Raw genomic sequence first — 19,876 nt, 5'->3', positions numbered from 1 at the left:
CGTAGTGTTTGACATTCTTTATTCCATTTATTCAGTAAAATCAGTTTGAGGTCCTAACTGTTGACTAACTCTCCTCTACAAAGCACAGCACAGATAAAGTGAAATGTAGTGTTAAAGGTTGAACAGGTACAGGACACAAAACATGACAAGACAAAGAGGTGACAGAGATCCAAATTGCTATCGGCCCATTTTACCAAACAGGACCTGAAAAAAATAGATATTTAGGCAACTGAGGGTTCACAGTTAATAACTGTGTTACTGAGGTCAACTGGTGGAACCGGAGTCAGTCCCCTCAGTCTGAGAAGTGTGACCCGTCTTTTCCAGCCTCTATTGCATCTGTTTACAGTCGCTGTACTTGTCAATATGACAATGAAAAGTCAGAAAACTTCCCTCTAGCCTTCAAAGCATGCAGCAAAACCACAATATACCAAAACAAGCATCCTCTAGTAATCCTACTAACGTCTTAAACCCAGAGTATATCTGAACCCAACTTGGCTGACCACACAGTCACAATAAAAAGGTGCTTCAAATCTTGTTTCAGAAAGAACACGGATATGTCTGAGACAAATGCGCTTTTAAAAGTGCACTTTGTGTGGTCAAACTGGTCATAAGTAGTACATTATTGGAGAACAACGGTTTTGCACGAATTTCCCACTGAGAAGTCTGTTCTTTTGCTGTAGTCTGATAACATATGCTCAAAAACCATTTGTGTGAACCTGTAAATGTTGTACAATTAAAAGGAAATAATGCATGATTGTTTTAAAATTACAGTACTGGAGGTCTTGGAGGCTGCTCAGGGTTTCAGGGTTAAGGCCAAAGAATGTGTGCATCCGTGTGCATATGTGTACAGGACTCAGAGGGAAGATGTGTTTTTAACGTGTCGCTGAGTGGACCTTTGCCATGTCGTCACATTTGGGCTCTTTATTCTTCTCCTGTGTTGCTCTCCTCCTCCTCTTCTTGTCTGTCCTGCTGAATCTTTACGCCTCCAGCTCGAAGCCCATGCCCACTTTGTGTCCGCCTCCGTTCACGTTCTTCCCGTCAATCAGAGCCGAGAGGGTGAGCTTCACTCCTGCAGAGACGATGACAGATTAAGCAGTGGCACTGATGACCTGCGGGTTTTTTTGGAACAGAACACACTTTTTTAAATTAGCCAATCAGCTCACCTGTCCTGAGGGTGTGTGTGTATCCAACACCGACGAGGCAGGCGTTGTTGACCTTGGTCTGTGAGGAGAAACACAACATCACAGACAGGTGAGACGATCATGAACGCAGCAGTAGCTGAGCAGATAGATGAGTTATATAATTTAAATCATATATATAAATATGTATGAAATATCAACAACAACTGATCCTTGAACATTAATAGAAAAAGATTCTCTGACTTTTCCACCACCAGACAAACATTCTGGGAGTTTTGTGAAATAACTGGACAACTATGGAATATAGGATTATAGTTTGTACACGTTCACTTGCAAGGTGAAATTTGTCAAATAGTTTATCATCAAATGCCTGCAAAGCTAAAAACATTTTCATCAGAATCAGCTGTACCTTGTGTTTAGTGCTAATAAGCAAATCTTGTGATGCCAAATCTGCAACCCAGGTGAATGTAGTGAGCAATATCATGGCACGTTTAGCTCAACGCTAGAGGAAAGGGGTTTTATAGCTTTTAAGATGTTCTGAGGTCAGCTCTTACAGACACAGAGGAATCCTTATCCAGCTGGTACTTGGCTCCAATCCCAAAGCGTGTGTTGTTGCTGCCTGCTGTCCAGGCCAGATGGACCGCTGTCTCCAAGTTGCTGTTCACCTTTTGGTAAATGGAGCCACCAAACTCTGTGCCGTCGTTACTGAAACACGGCACCAAAAATACAATTTAAGAACTGAGGGGAAAATACAAAGACACAAACTGTACGACTTCCATTTCCTGCTTGGCTGTTCTAGGATGCAGTGACTCACACATTGGTGTGAAGCTGGAAGTCACCAGCCTTGTACCCAAGGGCAAAGTTGTTCTGAGTCAGTTTGGATTTGGCAGTGTCGAAAGCCAGCTGGTAACCAGCCAGCCAGCCTTCATAGCCCAGCACAGCAGCTGCATGGACAGTGGGACCCGCCATGTCAAAGTCCAGGTCACAGCCCACATTCACAAAGTCCCGCTTGTAGGCGGTCTTCAGTTTGGCACTCTTCTTGCTAAAGAAGGTAATTGAGAAAGCAGTACTGCATTATTAATATATGTCTAATATGGATATGCATTGACTCAAGACAATCCATTTTGTATTAAATGTATTTAAGACATGAACAGGGTTGCTCTTACCCAGTGTTGGGCACAAATGACGTGTCCAGACCGAGCTTCAGGCCCTGAGCCAGCTGCAGACAGGAGACAGGAAGCACAGATGATACATTTATATTCTATCTGAACATGAATATATTGATGTTCTCAATATATCTGAACTAGCTACTAATGTCGAAACTTTTCACATGCTGTTTACAACAACTAATATCTTGTTTCTCTGACTCCACCTGGTCCTCCATGGTGATTTCTGTGGTGAGAGTGTTGTCTGTGTTCCATTTCTGGTTGAAGCTGAGGCCCAGCTCTTTCACTTTGTACTTGGTCTCCAGGTGGCCTCCTGACTTCCCTGTGTCTGTGTTGTTGGAGCCGGAGGTGGCAAACTCCTGCAGGAGAAAAAGGGACGGTGTAATGAGGGAGGAGATGGAAGATGAGGTGGAAAGGGAAACAGAAAGGCATATTAGAGCTACAGCTACAGAAACTAGAGGCAGGGAGGATGAGAGTGCATACAGGGAAATAAAGAGATGAGGGAAGCAGGCATTGCTCCTTTGCCTTTCCTCTGCCACACAATCCCTGTCAGGTTTGTACGGCCGGTTATTGAAAGAATAACTAAACCTTAAAGATAGAGAAATGAGTTGGGAAGGAAAATCTAGGCAGGACTGTGAGGAAGAGGTTGGTTGTGTTTTTTTTTCATTATCAGTGCTGTTATGGCTGCAGTTGGGGTAATGCTGGGATGAAGCCTGCACACATCACCTGTCTGCTCACAAACACATAACCGCCATCACTTGCTTACCCTGCAGTGCACCTGTGTTTAATCATTACTTATTCACACACACATTCACGCTCTCTCTCTTACCATCTGATAGGAGAGTCCACAGAAGGAGCAGAAAAAAAGAGAAAAGAGAGGAAATTAGGGAGAACCACACAGAGTTTACATGAGAAAATTTATCCGCTCACTGGGAAAATGAAAAGCAGAAGCTTGGAAACAGAAGGAAGACATTTCTCAGTGAGTTTTTTGGCGTGTGGAAAACTCTGTGTGCAAGTAGTCATTTATGGTTTTACTATGGCAACAGGTTTATATCTACACAGACACACAGCATGTCTGAAGCTAAACACTTCTTCCTTCTTCCCATTCGGATACAGCATGTTGCTTTAGAGATGAGAGTAAGGAGTAAACTCATCGGTCAGACAGTGTTTCTCTGCTGACTCTGTATGTAGCACACTATGACATGAAGAGCTGCAAAGCGGTGAGTCAGCCATTTGATCTGAGCACTCAGAGAGGCCTGAAGTTGAAATTTAAACACATCGGAGCTCACGGAGACGACAGCAATACTTACAACACCACTCTGAGACTTGGTCTTAACATCTAGCTTCAGCACTCCGTAGCCTGGGGAGAAAGGAAACACAGAATTTAAAAAAAAAAAAAAACTACAAAGAAAGGCTAGAAAAATATGCTACATCCTGGTGCTGCACAGTGTGGCTCTAAAAGCTGCAACAAAAATAAACGGCTGTGACACAGAGGAAGAAAAAAAACTCTGACATGACCCCTGCATCAACCCAGCTTATGCACAAACAGTGAAAAGGCAACGTCAAGAGCGTTTGTTGACTCACCATAGCCCTTATTGAAGATGTCTTTGGCAGATTTTCCCAGGTCTGAGTATGCAGGAGGAACAGCCATTGTGCCTGAGGAAACAGACACATTCACATCAGTAAAACACACAGTAACATATTTCAGTGCATTAACCTGAATGATGCATTGTTCCTGTAAAGGGATACTCCAGCAATTTAGTAATGCATCTTCACAAAGTTGTGGAACTTGCAAGAGATCGATTTTTTTAAAGTCGATGCAACAGGGGCTGATATATACCCTGATTTTTGGTCCTAAGATGGGTTTCTAGAGCATACATTTCCCATGACGCAACTCCAAAGTATCTTTTATTAGACCTTCTCTACCTCAAACACCCACATCTTTCATTCTCCTCCAGCTTGCATCACAGAGTTTATTTAAAACATATGAGGACAATCCTGCCACATCGGTCATTAATTTTAAGCAAGTTTTATTATAGAGACTCTGTATTGCTCCCAGTGAGGACAAAACTTACCTAACAAAATCAGTGGAGTGTCCCTTCAAACAAAATGCTTCAAACAGACACAAACTGAACACTACATAGGCTCTGCATCTTTATGGCAGCTGAGCAGTGCAGCCCAGAAAGCACTGCAGGTTAAGAAAAGCATTGTAGATAGCGTTTTCTACCAAATATTTACTTCCCCCGTCTTCCATGTAAACCCTATTGATCACCTGGCAGCAGTCCATTAGCAAGCAGCAGAGGTTGTTAAACTAATGGGGCTGTTTCTCTAGTTGGGAGGGACAGAAAGTGCTCAAATATTTTAAAAGACCACAAAGAACTCTTGTTGCATGAGTCACTACGGCGTTTAAACTAAAAAAAACCAAACAAACAAACAAAAAAAAAAGCATCTCCACCCTGAAGAGAAAGAGATGTATTATGTGCAGAAATACTATACAGGCCAATGCAGCAGAGCTAACACAAGCAGTAGCTGGATTGGTTAGTCAGCAACTACCACTCCTGCACTGCACAGCACTGCACTGCACTGCACCGTCCACACAGTCATCAGGGTCCCATGGGTCAGTGTGTGTGTGTGTGTGTGTGTGTGTGTGTGTGTGTGTGTGTGTGTGTGTGTGTGTGTGTGTGTGAAGAAGACATTTTTGACAAGGTGACTTTGCCGGAGCATTTAGAATATCCTGCATTCACTTCAGAGCTGAAGCTGGTTTAATGTTTCACTACTGGCTGTTCTTCTCCCCCTGCTCCCCACCGACCATTAATCTCACCTCTTTTCTGCAATGTCCGGAGGCTTTGCTGAGAGAAATACAGCCTCCATCAGCTAATGCATCCATGACTGAGCCAGCGCAGACCATCTAATTCTGTACAACTCACTGGAATTAACACAAGGTAATAGTGAACACTGCTAACATCCAAAGTGTCTTATCATCTTGAGGTCTGGCCTCTAACGGATATGTGGCCAAAGTGCAGTCCAGGGACCCTGATGATAATCCATCTGTCGCTCTACAAGCACACCCCCCCCCCCACTCACCATGTCTCTTGGGTGCATGTTGCTGACATGTCACACAGTGGTCTTTGTTCTCTGCCTGCTTGCCTTTTCCTGTCTTGTCCTGCTGCAGCACAATCCCCACTTTCTCTGCCATGTGTCTTCAGACAAGAGAAGCGCAAGGAGGGACAATAGAAAACTTTTGGCAACATGTTGTGCATCGTTTTTATCAGCATCCTCGCACAATGCAGGGTCTTGTCTGAGAGTAGCATGTTTTTCTACTGTATAGCTTCCATGGCTGTTGCATCACATTGTACAGTGTGTGCTTGGGCCACAGGGGTGAACATATGTACTTTGTGCGCCACATGTGAACCTGATAAGGACTGTGTGCAGATGTGTAGTGATGATCTGGTGAAATCTGCTGCCTCTGTGCCCCTAACAAGACCACTGATAACACATTATACAAGTAAACATGCAAGTAGATGTCACAGGGTCAGAGTGCTATGCCATCAGTCTATCTCCACATGTATCTTTTCCACATTTACATGTGTTGCATCATTGAAATCTTCAATATTTCTCTAAATTACGGCGTATTTATGACAAAAGAAGCAGCGGTTACGGTTAAAGTTAAAAGTATTTTAGTTCTCATTCATCAGTCATGCAATAACTGATATTTTTGACTCCATCCAGCAGTTATATAGCAAAATAATCATTAATTCAGAGGGATGTGGCAAATGCATGTCCAATATTAACTCAAATTTAACTTAATTCCTGGGAAGGCTCTGGCTCCATATCTGATAGACTTTTAACTATATACAGCTGACCAAAGTGAGAAAGCTGTCTGAAAACAATGCAGGCAACTATTTCACTTGAGAGATTTCTACATTTGTTGTCTTTTCCTCCAACTTTGTCTGTTTAACCAAATGGAAGCAAACATTTTACATCACAGATCAGACGGCTAAACAATGAGCTCACTGTAGCAGTATTTGCAGAATCAGTACAAGTGACCCCCTTTCATACTGTCCCTGTCATTTTTGTATTACAATACTGATTATATCCACTTTAGGTTTGAGGAAACATCAGGAGAAGACCACAAATGCAGAAATCTATCAAACGAAATGGTCAAACCTGATCTAACTTTGGGAAGGAAAAAACACCCTGTTGCTTCAAGTCCTTTAAAATCTCCATCACTCTCGCACAGAACGTGTCTGTCATCTTCGGCCTCGGTGTTGCTCATCATTTCTCAGTCAGCAGCGACGTGCCATCTGACCTGCTTTGTGCTGACCACATACGATCCCCGCTCTGTCTTTGTCATTTCACTCGTCACACACACGTCTTCTCCACTCTGCATCCCCTTCACCCCCACGTCTCCACACACTCCATTTTTGACCCTTCCCATCGGTAAGTCTCAGCTCTAAATATAGCCCAGGTGAACCCGACACTACAACGCATGTGACTTGGCTTTCAACACTCGTCCTCCTCCAGGTTTGGCGTATTAAAGCCCCTATAAAAACTGATGTGTTTGTCTGCATTCTGCCTCCACACTGTGTTTATGTAAACAGAGTGCTGCCATTCATTGCAACGCTTTCGTGAGCTGCAACCAGATGACCGTTTGAAGCTCAAAAGTCAAAATGGCACCCATAAAAAGGAAGAGCAGGTGAAAGGAAGAAGTGCAGCTCGCAAGCAAGGTGGCTGTCGACAATTAAGCACAGACAAATCTTTAAACATTTCATTTTTCCAATTAGATGTCCATTCATTCCTTTAAGAAATAAAATCTGATCTTTTCTTGTCTTTGTAGTAATGGTGTACAGATAAACCGTTCAGTGTGACACGTTTTCAGGTTACGTAACAGAAACCTGCTCTTAAAACCTGGTACATCAGCAAAATTAAAAGTAAAAGTAAACTGTTAGAGAGATAGAGAGGTGTTCTCCTCTCACAAAGTACAGGCGTTACATTACCGCTATATCTTTTGACTAAAATGATCATTCCTGGGAAATCTATACATTTACAATGCTATGTAACATATGAATTAATTAATGCATCTCTGTGTTAATGTGAATGGAAGAAAAGCAAGCAGCTTCTTGCTTTTGTAAAGGTGAAACCAGTTCTCTAGGCAGTTTAACTTAGAAAATATCTGACTGGTAATGCAAATTGACATTCTTCTACCACTTATATGACTAATAACATCAGCATACATTTGACATTGATGCAATTGCTGAAAAATTGCTCTTTAATGTGGAAACGTATTGATAACAAACTAATGACTAGATACCAGACAAAAAAGGACATAAAATAGTGTAAACAAGCAGTTGCCCAACACTGGCCCAACCTCCAGATGAGGTGAAACCAAGACAAGTGTGTGTGTGTCATATAACAAGGAATGTGTGTGTGAAAGATAAGGTCAGCTTTAGTCAAGTTACTCTAAGACAATTTATAGCTTGAATGTGAAGAGCATAATGTGGACGGCATTTGTTCCATAGAGTGATCTGGTTAGTATGAGAGTAACTTGCAGTGGGTTTTATTGTGTACATAACAACAGTGACTGATCGTTGTTGTTTATCACTGGGTTTGGGTCACATAATGCGTGCTGTATCACTATGTGTTGTTTTATTAAGGGGTTTTTTTAGCTGTGAGAGTCTGGCATTGAATCAACAAGACTTTCAAAAGTTACACAACATAAATACTCAATTTAACAGCAATGTCAATTTATAAAGAGTTAAACACTACAGGTCTTACTATTAAATATTCATTCATGCAACTTACATGATAAATACTCAGTGTGGGTCACTATAACAGTGTAATCAGACTGTGTGGGAAGGAGTGTACAGGAGGAAGGTGCTAAAGATAACAGCAGTAGATATGTAACTCTTAGTGCTTAGACACCCAGATAAGGCGTTTTAACTGGATTTATGGCATCACATCGCCCTGTCTCATTAAAAAAAAATTGCTTATTGCCAGATGCGTCCAACTGTGCTTTCCATTGTTCCTAAGAGTCTGTTGTGACATCTCACCTTTCAAAAACACAACCTCTACTTTAAGTTAGACAGTCCAGATGTTGCACCAGAACAGCAACTTCATGAACAGCATTTCAGGCCAAATAATGTCGCCGTCGATGATCGCAAATAATACAAACGAAGCTCAGTAACACATATGTGTGGAGATCCTTTTTCAGGCAGTTTGCAGTCGTGCATTTCACTGAACTAACGGGATCCACACAGGCCTGAACTGGTACTAAAACCTTGACATTCCCTGTCTGGCGCTCTCCCACCCATTAGTGTGTGACTCATTTCTCTCTGACAGCAAGACGGCTGTTGACAACAAGCACGAACCGCGCACAAGACAACTACTTTAATGTATGCAACGATGCGGTAAAAGCAGTTATTTCTCACCTTTATTACTGGGGCGGAGTGTGCGGAGTTTCTGAGCGCTGGTCGATGCAGCAGCGGACTGTGAAGGAGAAAACAGAGGAGCTCACTGGGCATGCGCAAGGCAGACCTCCGGCAGAGGGCGGGGCCGTTGTGCAATTGACTTTGAGGAGAAAAAAAACATAACACATAGTAGCAACACTTTGTAAATGTTTGACATATGGAAGTTACATTCTGTTCACATTGTGAGTACTGACCGTGAAAAAATCTTAAAGAGATTTTGAAATGAAAATAATGCTATGGAGTGTCGTTTCATTCAGTATTAAATAAAGTAATAAATACATTAATAAATACATTTATTACAGCAAAAGTTGGATTTCCCTTTAATGATGTTCAAGTCTTTGTTGACTGTTTTGTTGATGTTGGTTTCTTAATGTTTTTTGACACTCGGCCCCAAAGATTAAAACCTTTTACGGCTCACAAGCTGCAACAATTCACACATTATCAACTGTCTTTCTGACTAAACTAAGATAAAAAAGTGAAAAACTGCCTGATTCCTGCATCATGAATGTAAATCTTTTTGGTTTTTATGACAGTAAACTGAATATATTTGGGTTTGACATTTTATAAACCAAAACAAGAAATGAATTACTGGAGAAAACAATCAACAAATTAATGGACAAAGAAAATGTGTTTTCTAACACATATGGCTGAATTACTCCAACATTACCGCCGTGAAATGGGATCAACTGTGGAAAGGCTGCACTTGTTTTTCTGTCACCACTCGGGAGCAACGACCTCTATCTATTTTTTTTTTCTCTCTCATTGGGTTTTTTTTTTTTTTACCTGTTTCAGGCCTGTCAGGCAAATATTCCAAATTTTCACAGCATTCCAACCAAGTGGTTCTGATTCGATTTGGTTTGGGAAACGGATAATTAGGGCCAGATTCAGTTGGAGAGTGGGAGCTGCGGTATATAAAAACAGGACTCTCCAGAACCTGAGAGGCAACACTGAGGGAATACGACTGCTTTGTCAATCATCCGGATTACAACAGGAATACACTTCCTAGAACTGCGTCAGAGGCAGGGGTACACAAGCAAACACGAGATTTTTAGCACCGAAAAACTATATTTAATTCACGAGGTGTGAGTTATGGTTTAAATAAGTGCTTACTGTTTTAAAGATGTCGATATCGTAGACTTCTGGCGCATTTTGGGGAACGTTTCTCTTCTGTTGGGTGTAGCCCTACGTGCGGCAGCCCCGTTGCCATGGTGACGAATACTGCAACAAGTGTTGATACCTCGGCGTCATCAGTCTGCGTGAACAAAATCTTCAAACGATAAACAAGACGATACTGAAGGTAAACCAATAACTCTGTTAGTTTAGCCTTCTTAACCGAGTGCAATTGTTCAGTCGACGGTAAGATAATCCCCCGGAGTTGTTTACTGTATTTAAATGCGTTTCCTGTCTGAGCAGGGAAACGTCGAAACAGCCTGTGTTGATTAGCAAAACAATCTACAACAAGCTATTTACCAACAACTGTAGTTAGAGTTAGCAAGCGAGCTAGTAGTGGCTTTATTCTTCCATATTCTATATTGATTCATTCATTCATTCATTTTGTTTAAGGGTTAACGTCGTAGCTGTGCTGTAACTATCAGACATATTGACTACTGATCAGAAAGCAACTGTTATTCTGTTTAGTCCTGTACAATCAGTCTGTGTGATTTACTTTATAGCCCTCAAGGTGCAATAAATACAGTTATCACACCACCTGCAGGTCTAAGGAAATCAGTGCTCATCAGTCTCATTTCTCATTAAATAACACTAACCAATAATTTGTCATTGCTTATCTATTTTTTGTTTGATTTTGACTATATTTCTTGCATGAAAATGTTACTCTAACTTTTTGTCTGTTGATTTTTTGCAGCTTCAGATGTGTGAAGGACCTTCATTAATATCGGGGCCAATTCCCCCAGATCCCTCTCTGTTTCCTCAGTACTACAGACGGCCATCATCAGGTTAGATTATGTTAAAGTCTCAGTTATAACAGACTTTAGGGTGTGTTACCATCAGGGCTGAACAGTTCATTACAAACTGAAATTGCAGTTTGATACAGTGCAATTACAAAATCACAGACTGCCATTTAGGATGTGTTTTATGCGGCACATCTGACCCAGATTTTACACTGTTGAGACAATGATTTTACAAATTTATACAGTCCACCTTTTGTCACAGTCATGCTTTTGATGGTATACCATGTTGTAATGCTCCACTGAATGTTGGAATTATTATTACACAGCGAATATTATAATGTTGCAGCACTTTAAAAAATTATATCACAAACAAAATCTGTCATAATATCCATCAGAACAATTTATATTTTACCCTAAATTGTTCAGTCCAAGTGGTTTAATAAACAAGGTACCACATTTAGAAAGCTGTTATTTTTAAAGTAAACCTTTACTTGCATGTGTTTGAACACTTAAACTCACAACATTCTTTTATTAAATACATGTTTGCATCAAATTACATCATTTAGTTTTCTCTTCTCTTCCAGCTCGAGGCCGTTTGGAGGGAAACCATGATGGGACTTTGGCCCTGCTCTCAGGGCCACTTGCTCCAGATCCTGTGCTGTACCCGGGTTGCTACAGTGCTCGTACACCTCCTCAGCAGCCTCGCATCGGACCTAATGCCGCCCATATACTGGAACGAGGACGTAAAGGAGTTGTTGGGGATCTACTCAAACTAGACGGTGTTGCCATCACCCCTGTTCCCAGACAGAGTAATTACAATTCACTGCTGGTCATTTTGTTGTAAACAGTATAGTTCGCTTTTAGAAAACAGCTTTCTAAAAAGTCTGAATTATCCTGTTTTGTAGCTGCCACACAGCTACTGAAAAATCAAGGCAGTAACATGACAGCTATGAGTATATTTTAAACATCTCAACTGAATTTAGTACAGTGTGTTAAAACAACTTTTGTGCCCGACACTTTAGAACAGCGAGTACATGACTTTGGTAAAGAGAATGTGCGTCGGCTGCGGGAGATCCAGAAACGCTGCAAAGAGCAGGAAGCTGAGAGAGCACAGTCCCGTTCTGTTCCCATTAAAGCTCTTTGGACCTCCTCAAAATACCAGGATGTCCCATCCAGGGTGATGGTCCAGCTACAGGCAAGGAGCAAATCTATGACAGATATAAGTCTTGGACCTATGTATTTATCCTTATCACATATTAACCTTTTTTTTTTTTTTTTTTTTTTTTGCTTAATTTAGGTTTCCAGTCCAGCTGTTAAGCCACAGTGTCAAAACTTTCTGAAGGCCCACTCTAATAGTGTGTCTGCTGCTCCCCCAAGACCGCAATCCAAAGGTTCTTCTGTAGCTTTACATCGTTCGGCTTCCTGCAGCTCTACACAGGACCCAGACTTGAAGGTGAGAACTGGTAATAAATGTTTTTCCATATTGAAACACACTCATAAGAGGTGTAATACATTGATGTGTCATTGTGTGTCTCAGTCAGGTTTTGCATCCTTCATCTGATGCTCCAAAACGTTTTAGTGAACAAAAAATGTAAATATATAACATGATCGTTGGTTGTGTATCGGGCTGCACAGTGGTGTGGTGGTTAGCACTTTCACCTTGCAGCTAGAAGATCCCGGGTTCATGTCCTGGCCTTCCCGGGATCTTTCTGCATGGAGTTTGCATGTTTTCCCTGTGCGTATATGGGTTTTCTCCCACAGTCCAAAAACATGCTGAGGTTAATTGGTAACTCTAAATTGTCCACAGGTGTGAATTGTTTCCCTGTATGTGTAGTCCTGCGACAGACTAGCAACCTGTCCAGGGTATCCCCTGCCTTCGGCCCAAGTCAGCTTGGATAAGCTCCAGCGCCCCTGCGACCCTAATGAGGATTAAATGGTGTATGGATAATGGATGGATGGATGGTTGTGTATCTGCAGTATTTCCTGATTTCACTTTTTCTTTTTTTTAATGCAGTTACATGTGCAAGGTCACACCATAGATTTCATAAAACATAATGCCCGGGCTGCAGGAAGAACTGTACCTCGTCGGTCCCAGTCCCTGACAAACCTTCGAGAGAAGCCGGTGCCCAGTGCAGTAAAGGGCCAGGTGCCTCAGTAGTGAGTATTCGTATACGTTATCTTACCTTATTTATAATCTACTTGAACACTAGTCGGTTTTGTGAAAGCACATGACACTTCACCACAGTTCAGTTTTAGCATCTTTACTAGTTACTTCTTTGCTGACATTTAAACATATACACTATCACACACAGCCTTGAGGAGAGGAAGGAACAGTGGCGTAAAGAGGAGGAGGAGAGGAGGAGGAATGCACCTGATCCTTCAGCTCCACCTGGTCACACACTGATGCCTGAGATTGAAAGACGGGAGACACTGAAGTCCCTGCAAGAGAGTATGTTGCTCCTTATCGCTGGCCTTACATTCATGAGGATACCAATACCTTAATATACAGTATTTCATAGTAAAGTATCAACAGGAATATTTGCCTTTCTGACTATGTTATTGTTAACGTTTTTCCTCAGCCCACCGCTCCTTGGTGACCGAGCTGCTCTCACTCCCTCTGAAAGCTGACACTTTGAGTCTTCGCTCACGTCGGGCTCATCTTGATTGTAGACTTTCTGAAATTGAGGAGGCCATCAAAATATTCTCCAGGGAGAAAGTGTACATAAAAATAGATTCCTAACACATGGGGAGGAAGACAAGGAAAAGGAGGAGGAAACAGAACGAAGGGGAGGGGATGATCTTTTAATCCACTGCTATTGCTATTGAGATTAATGTTCTTTTTGTAGTTGCATTATGTAAAATAACACTGACCCTTGTGAAAAAAGATGACTATTTTCATGTTTTGAAAGTATTTTGTAAACGGAAAAATTTATAATGTAAACAGAGTGATTTTTACATAAGGTAATGTATTTTCAAAAACAACGATATACATGCTACTGAATAATATGCATTTGTTTTGTGGAAGAAAAACAGTTGTGAAAACAGTGAAAACCTCAAGTGTCATTTGCTGAGATGTGATTTGTTTTGTGTTTGTGTAAAGCTCGCCAGTGATTTATAATGAATATTTTTAGGGAAATTACTGTAAATATATACATTTAATTTTTTTGGTGTATTAAAACTTTCCAAGAACTACAATTTGTGGACATTTGATGCTGCCCCTAATTTTATATGTTTGAAATTTCTAAAACCAGCAACAAAAAGAGCCGGTCATCTTTTTGAATATCTGTGACGTATGACGCACGCCCCACCCCCTCTACGTATTTCGGTCATTGTTCGGCGTGTGGGCTAGCTTTAGCTAATGCCAGTTAAAGGGTAGCTAACAACATAAAGAGGTCTGAACTTCTATTGCATGAATATCAACCCGTTTAACTTTTCAACATTTATTTGAGAATCTGTCAAGTCAACAATGAGCAAGAGGAAAGCGCCGCAGGAATCTCTAAATGAGGGAATAACAGACTTTCTTGTCGGTACGTGAAAAGCAGTCAGACGGTTGAGCTCTGCTAACAGAAGCTAGCATGACAGCTGTGTTCTGTTTTTAAATGCAAACAGCCCTGAAATTACTTTACAAGAGTAACATAATCGTCAAAAAGCTTTCAATGTTGCTGCTTGTTTCTTGAATTTTTAAAAAAACTCTGGGTTATTTAGAAGTAACTTAGCACGCTGATGATGACTGTCGTGTCATTTAAATGCCTCCTACTTTCAGGTGTGTTGCCTAAAATAACAGCAATAAACTACAGGAGTATGAGTGAAAGATGAAATCATGCAATGTCCTAACGCTGCTTCTGTTTCCAGAGCTGGCCAACTACGAGAAAAATGTCAACAGGGCAATACACAAGTACAATGCATACAGGTAAGATGGGAATCCTCACCAGGCAGCTATACTTTGCTTCAGAATCAGGGTTTCGTTGTTCTTTATACGACAGTGTGTAATTCAGATGTGATCCTGTTGAAATCTAATACATCGATTGTACAGAAAACATCTCCATGTTTATTAGGTCTGCTTATGTAAAAGTAATGCTGGCAAATGCAATAGCATTGCAATGAAGCCTTTTATTTAACTTATGTTTAACTAAACTCTTTAAGAGAAGTGTTGAATTTCTTGGTCATTTTGGAGACTATTGCTGTGGAGTTGCAGTATGTTGTGCTAAGGAGTATTTCTGCTTTACCGCTTCCAAACCATTTATATCAGCGAGGATAGGCTTTAAATAGAAGTACAAGGAAGTTGGATCAGCACCTTTTTGAAACAACAAAAGAATAAATTCAAACTAGCAATTTAGTAGTTATTGATGCCTGGATTTATGGTATGGCTAATAAAGTCAGTGGTATGGTATGGCTATTATAGTTGATTGCATTAGTGTATAGTACATTGAGTAGCATAAGAAGATAAGATGGTGGTCATTAACCTGATCACTTAGTCTGATAAAACTCTTTTCAACCTTGTCAGAAAAATTCAGTCAAAGCTTTCAAATGCAATGTTTTTTTGTGTTTTTACTGTTACATAATATGTTTTCTTGTGCCCGGTGGTTAGGAAAGCAGCGTCTACCATTGCCAAGTACCCTAACAAGATCAAAAGTGGGGAAGAGGCGAAGAAACTGGTATGCGAACTGATAATTTTAGCGTTGTCTTGTGGTGTCTTCAATGAATAACGCCTTAGTGAATTCTGGACTCTGAGTAATCATGTGAAAACCTTGTGACAATGGTCTAGATGCATAATGAGATTTCGCTCAGCAACTCCAATTTGAGATGTAAAAACCTAGTGACCTGTACCGCAGTCATTTTTACCTCTGTGACACTGATGTAAATGTACTGGCCAGTATGTGTTTGAAATGCACAGGGTCGATATTGAATTGTAGGTGCTGTCGTGCATGTCCTTGTGTGAATAGATACATTCATCAAAGGCCCATCAAACATTGCTCTATAGAATATTTTGGTAGAGTGGTGTAAATAATGACTTTAATCATCATAGATAGATGGATGGATGATGTTTTGATTTTTCACTGTCAACATGATCAAATAATAAAACGTTATATAAATGCAGCATTTCAAATTACAGACATCAGATGTATGTTGGCATAATCACTCTTTTTGATTTGTTGTGTTGGTAGTGTTTCATCATAAATAGCTAGAAGCTGTGTCGCTGACTAAAATTTTGTCTGCACTGACCTTCACTGGGACAGATGATATGATCTGTACTGTTTTTAGACTGTTCCTTTAGGTGTAATTGCCTCTGTAAAACAGGAAGTGATGAAACGCTGTTTGGCTTTCCTACCACTGATGTGCTTGTGTTGCTGCGTTTCAAGCGATGCCTTCGGTTGTAGCCTTAAAATGTTTGTCAACAGCTACTCTGCACGTCTTACATAATCGCTGCAGATCAGTGTGCTACACCCTCATGTTTGTTTTCCCATTTTAACAGGATGGTGTTGGAGCTAAAATAGCAGAAAAGATTGATGAATTCCTGCAAACCGGGAAACTAAGGAAACTGGAGAAGGTGGGTCTATGTGTGTGATAAGAATTTTTATAGTCATATTTGAGCATATTACACAGACTGATGAGCAACTTTTATATTTTCCTCTAGATTCGAAATGATGACACTAGCTCTTCCATCAATTTCCTCACCAGAGTTACTGGAATAGGGTATGTTGACAGTAGTACCAGTCTAAATGCTGTTGTTTATTTGGACATTTATAGTAAAAAGCATCATAAGAAATCAAAATGCACTGAGTGACCAGTTGATTGGTCCATTCAGAAGTAGATTTATCTGTTCATGCAGTTCTGGTGTATTTGTTCAAAATAACAAAGTGCATCTCTTTTGTCTTGACTTTAGTCCTGCTGCTGCCAGGAAGTTTTTTGACGAAGGCGTGAAGACCTTAGAAGGTTTGTTTAGCATTTGACTCACATTACATTTGTTCAGATATGGTGTTCTTTGCCTGCATGACATATGTTTTATTACTCATGTTCAATAAATGAGCAGAGTTTTTATTTCTTTAGCATGAGTTTTAGTGCTTTTCTATTTTTTGCTGTTTTTTTTTAGATTTGAAAAAGATCGAGCACAAGCTTAACCATCATCAGCAGATTGGACTCAAGTAAGTTTGGTTAAATGCTCTTTGCATGTTTCCTCTTTTTTTGGTGTCTTTTGTGTTGTAAGATATTTTAAATGTTTAATGTACTAAAGTCCTCTTCAGTTTATACATTAGGTATGTTTAATGGGTTATTGTGCTGTCTGTAGGTACTTTGAAGAATTTGAAAAAAGGATTCCAAGAGCTGAAATGGAACAGATGGAGGTGATCAAGCATTTATGTGTTTCTTATACGTTCAAAGGATTTTATGTCGACTTCTCTTACACTGGGATATTGTGTGTTTGTATAGACTCTGATTCTTGGAGAGTTGGAGAAAATCGATACAGACTATATTGGAACAATCTGTGGAAGCTACAGGAGAGGTAATCTTTTCAGTCAGGTTGATTAACAGTGTTTAGTTCGTACCAGCCCTTCTGTTAATCACGCTCATAATCTCCAGGTGCAGCATCGAGTGGTGATATTGATATTTTGCTGACCCACCCAAACTACACCTCTCAAACTGAGAAACAAGTAAGACTTCTCTTTACTGTAGCTCATGTATTTGGTTGTTAATACAGTGTGTTGCCAAGATAATTAGTTTGATCTTTTTAAAACCTGTTTTCTATTATTTTCTAGCCCAAGCTGCTCCATGCCGTGGTCGACCATTTGGAGTCCATTGGGTTTGTGACCGACACACTGTCTAAAGGAGACACTAAGTTCATGGTGAGACCCCTGGCTGCTTTCTCTCCTGTTGTCAGCTGTATGTGCTTGATGTTGTGATTGGTAACACAGCTAGTACTTTAACTACACCCAACCCATGTAGCACATGACTGTGCTCACGATGTGCTGGATCTTGTTTTTCTAGGGAGTTTGTCAGCTGCAGCAGAGCGATGAAGATGAGGAAGAATACCTCCACAGGCGTATTGATATTAGGTACCTTACTTTTATATGGCTCACAACATATAGACTTCAGGCATTTGGCTTATGTTTATGAGGATCCATTGTATTACTAAAAGAATCTGTAAGGATAATGGTTTTGAGTAATACTGTTAGTTCATAGGATTAAATTCTGATCTCCCTAACTGTCCGTCCCTCATTTCCAAAGGTTAATTCCCAAGGACCAGTACTACTGTGGAGTTCTGTATTTCACTGGAAGTGATATCTTCAATAAAAATATGAGAACTCATGCCCTGGAGAAGGGCTTCACACTGAATGAGTACACCATACGACCACTTGGAGTCACTGGTGAGTCTCAGTCAAACATGACACATGAACCCGCTGAACTGTATTTCAGCTCCATGAGACTTCTGCCATCAGTCGGTAACTAATGATTCATGCTTTCAGCTTTTAACATCTGCTATTTTTCGGTCTGGATCTGCTATAGGTGTGGCAGGGGAGCCTCTGTTGGTGGATAGTGAGAGAGACATCTTTGAGTACATCCATTACAAATACAGAGAGCCGAAGGATCGCAGCGAGTGAAGCAAAGAACAGCTTGTAGTTACATCTGTATTTAAAGCTACAGCTTTAATGGAACAAGATCTAAACAAATGTGTGTGCTTGTGTTTTATTTTTTCACCATTCTCCTATGGTAATGAAAAGAAACAACTGTGACAGTCATTTTAAGTATTTGTTTTGGACATTTTCATCTTAAGCTGAAGCCATCTCCACCAGTGATATTTTATCTTAAACATGTACACGCTGTGGACAAGACAATGATTTAGCTTTTACCTTGGACTTAAATCTTCATAGCCATATATCTTTGTAAAGGACTTTTTGATTCCATTTTAAGCAAGTTTGTAAATCATGCTTAGTAGTTATTTATATTTTACCTCACTTTTAAACTTCGTCTTTGATATGTCAAAAAAGGATTATAACGTGGAAGGCACAATTTTTATGCGAATTGAATTCTGTTAAAAATTTTGTGCATGAAAAATGAGTATTACTATCATCAAGGCATTTTCTTTGAAAATGGCAGTCTTTAACAATTTGCCTTGTTATTATAATTTTAAAATTACTGTAGTTTTTTGTAAAGTATTTTTTCATCATGCAGCATTTTCCCTCCAATTTGGGTAGCCTAGTATAATGGAAATACTACAGTGATACAAACTATTTGTGATTAATGTGTTCAGTTCCAGGTTATGGACACTAGTTATTGGGACAAAATTGTCATTTGACTGTTGACGAATGAGCATATATGTTGTCAGTGCTGCTTAAATAGCGAATGTACTGGTAGACTTGATGAACCTATTTTCCATGGTTGTGTGAAAATGTTGACGTGTTGATAGTTCAAGACATTATTGTATCAGCAGTCCTTTTCAAAGGGGGCTTTTCAAAAGCGGTAGATAAAAATAACAGAAGTGTTGCTACAGTGTAAAACTTGAATATTAGGATTAGAAGTTACCTCCAGTTTTGTAGGTGGATGGTTGCAGATATGTCAGAAAATATTTGAGAAAAAAAAGGAAATCTGAGGGATTGTTGCTGTCCAGATGCTAGCTTTGAGTATGCATGAATGAAATAAATGGATAAAAACAAAAGAATACAATTATTTTCATTTTTGATTTGTTTTTAGGATCCTCTGAAGAATACAAATTAAAAATGGCTTTATATATCACTAATTGTAGCATGTAGAGTACAGTCGTTTGACTGTATTCGTGGATCATGGATAATTATCTTGTGAGGTGTGTAATGCTGGGAGCTTATGTTTTCATAGTATCTTGAACATCATATTTAACTACGCTTAATTTTTAGCGTTTTAATATAGTGAATTTAATGTCTAAAGTTGTTCAAATGCCTACTTTCTTAACACATAAACATTAATATGAATAATTAACGGTACCTTCTAATTAGCAAAAACAGCATTTCTTGTTAATACAAAATACGCTGTCATGTCATGATTTCTTGTTTCGTACTGTTTGTTTTTTACAAACAAGTATCATTAAAAGGACAAAAATATAAAATAGAATTCTTACGCTTGAAGACATGTTCGAAAAAATACAATTTTATTTAAAATAACTTCTTGCGGTAGTTCTGTCTCACTGTAAAACCAAGTTATTTACAAAGGTTGCCGCGGTAACGACC

At 39.9% G+C, this 19,876-nt stretch overlaps 3 protein-coding genes across 5 annotated transcripts; 2 read left to right on the top strand and 1 right to left on the bottom strand.

The window, feature by feature from the left end:
• Positions 1-2: 2 nt before the first annotated feature.
• vdac3 (voltage-dependent anion channel 3) lies at positions 3-8,869 on the bottom strand. Of its 2 annotated transcripts, XM_023283469.3 has the most exons (10): positions 8,734-8,869; positions 5,390-5,505; positions 3,890-3,961; positions 3,616-3,665; positions 2,512-2,664; positions 2,306-2,358; positions 1,954-2,181; positions 1,694-1,844; positions 1,164-1,221; positions 3-1,069 (listed from the first exon to the last, which is right to left on the bottom strand). In XM_023283469.3, the coding sequence occupies exons 2-10, from the start codon at positions 5,499-5,501 to the stop codon at positions 978-980; spliced, it is 969 nt and encodes a 322-aa protein (XP_023139237.1). In that variant the 5' UTR covers positions 5,502-5,505; positions 8,734-8,869; the 3' UTR covers positions 3-977. The 2 variants fall into 2 exon arrangements, with proteins under 2 accessions (XP_023139237.1, XP_023139239.1); XM_023283471.3 differs by lacking the exon at positions 5,390-5,505 and having other exon boundaries at positions 8,734-8,820.
• Positions 8,870-9,469: 600 nt separating this feature from the next.
• enkd1 (enkurin domain containing 1) lies at positions 9,470-13,871 on the top strand. Of its 2 annotated transcripts, none has more exons than XM_035954280.2 (8): positions 9,470-10,128; positions 10,637-10,727; positions 11,267-11,491; positions 11,705-11,877; positions 11,980-12,135; positions 12,697-12,839; positions 12,995-13,131; positions 13,262-13,871. In XM_035954280.2, exons 2-8 carry the CDS (start codon positions 10,643-10,645, stop codon positions 13,420-13,422), a joined length of 1,080 nt encoding a protein of 359 aa, XP_035810173.2. In that variant the 5' UTR covers positions 9,470-10,128; positions 10,637-10,642; the 3' UTR covers positions 13,423-13,871. The 2 variants fall into 2 exon arrangements, with proteins under 2 accessions (XP_035810173.2, XP_023139233.2); XM_023283465.3 differs by having other exon boundaries at positions 9,471-10,069.
• A 137-nt stretch (positions 13,872-14,008) lies between these two features.
• polb (polymerase (DNA directed), beta) lies at positions 14,009-19,340 on the top strand. Its single transcript, XM_023283443.3, has 14 exons — positions 14,009-14,209; positions 14,535-14,592; positions 15,271-15,337; positions 16,156-16,230; positions 16,318-16,376; positions 16,567-16,616; positions 16,774-16,825; positions 16,969-17,023; positions 17,109-17,181; positions 17,259-17,329; positions 17,435-17,521; positions 17,664-17,731; positions 17,904-18,043; positions 18,183-19,340. The coding sequence occupies exons 1-14, from the start codon at positions 14,149-14,151 to the stop codon at positions 18,275-18,277; spliced, it is 1,011 nt and encodes a 336-aa protein (XP_023139211.1). The 5' UTR covers positions 14,009-14,148; the 3' UTR covers positions 18,278-19,340.
• Positions 19,341-19,876: the final 536 nt, after the last annotated feature.

The sequence above is a fragment of the Amphiprion ocellaris genome, chromosome 6 (assembly GCF_022539595.1).
Source record: "Amphiprion ocellaris isolate individual 3 ecotype Okinawa chromosome 6, ASM2253959v1, whole genome shotgun sequence".
NCBI classification, from domain to species: Eukaryota; Metazoa; Chordata; class Actinopteri; family Pomacentridae; genus Amphiprion; species Amphiprion ocellaris.
The sequence above is the reverse complement of the archived record's forward strand: the minus strand, read 5'-3'. Positions and strand labels throughout refer to the sequence as shown.

Coding starts and splice junctions, on each gene's coding strand:
- vdac3 (XM_023283469.3), bottom strand. CDS start 5,501: ATGGCAGAGAAAGTGGGGATTGTGCTGCAGCAGGACAAGACAGGAAAA. Junction 3,666..3,889: donor CATCTTCAATAAGGGCTATG/GTGAGTCAACAA, acceptor CTTTCTCCCCAG/GCTACGGAGTGCTGAAGCTA. Junction 2,182..2,305: donor TCATTTGTGCCCAACACTGG/GTAAGAGCAACC, acceptor TACCTTCTTTAG/CAAGAAGAGTGCCAAACTGA.
- polb (XM_023283443.3), top strand. CDS start 14,149: ATGAGCAAGAGGAAAGCGCCGCAGGAATCTCTAAATGAGGGAATAACA. Junction 17,182..17,258: donor CTGTGGAAGCTACAGGAGAG/GTAATCTTTTCA, acceptor CATAATCTCCAG/GTGCAGCATCGAGTGGTGAT. Junction 18,044..18,182: donor ACGACCACTTGGAGTCACTG/GTGAGTCTCAGT, acceptor GATCTGCTATAG/GTGTGGCAGGGGAGCCTCTG.
- enkd1 (XM_035954280.2), top strand. CDS start 10,643: ATGTGTGAAGGACCTTCATTAATATCGGGGCCAATTCCCCCAGATCCC. Junction 11,492..11,704: donor CACCCCTGTTCCCAGACAGA/GTAATTACAATT, acceptor CCGACACTTTAG/AACAGCGAGTACATGACTTT. Junction 12,840..12,994: donor AAGGGCCAGGTGCCTCAGTA/GTGAGTATTCGT, acceptor TATCACACACAG/CCTTGAGGAGAGGAAGGAAC.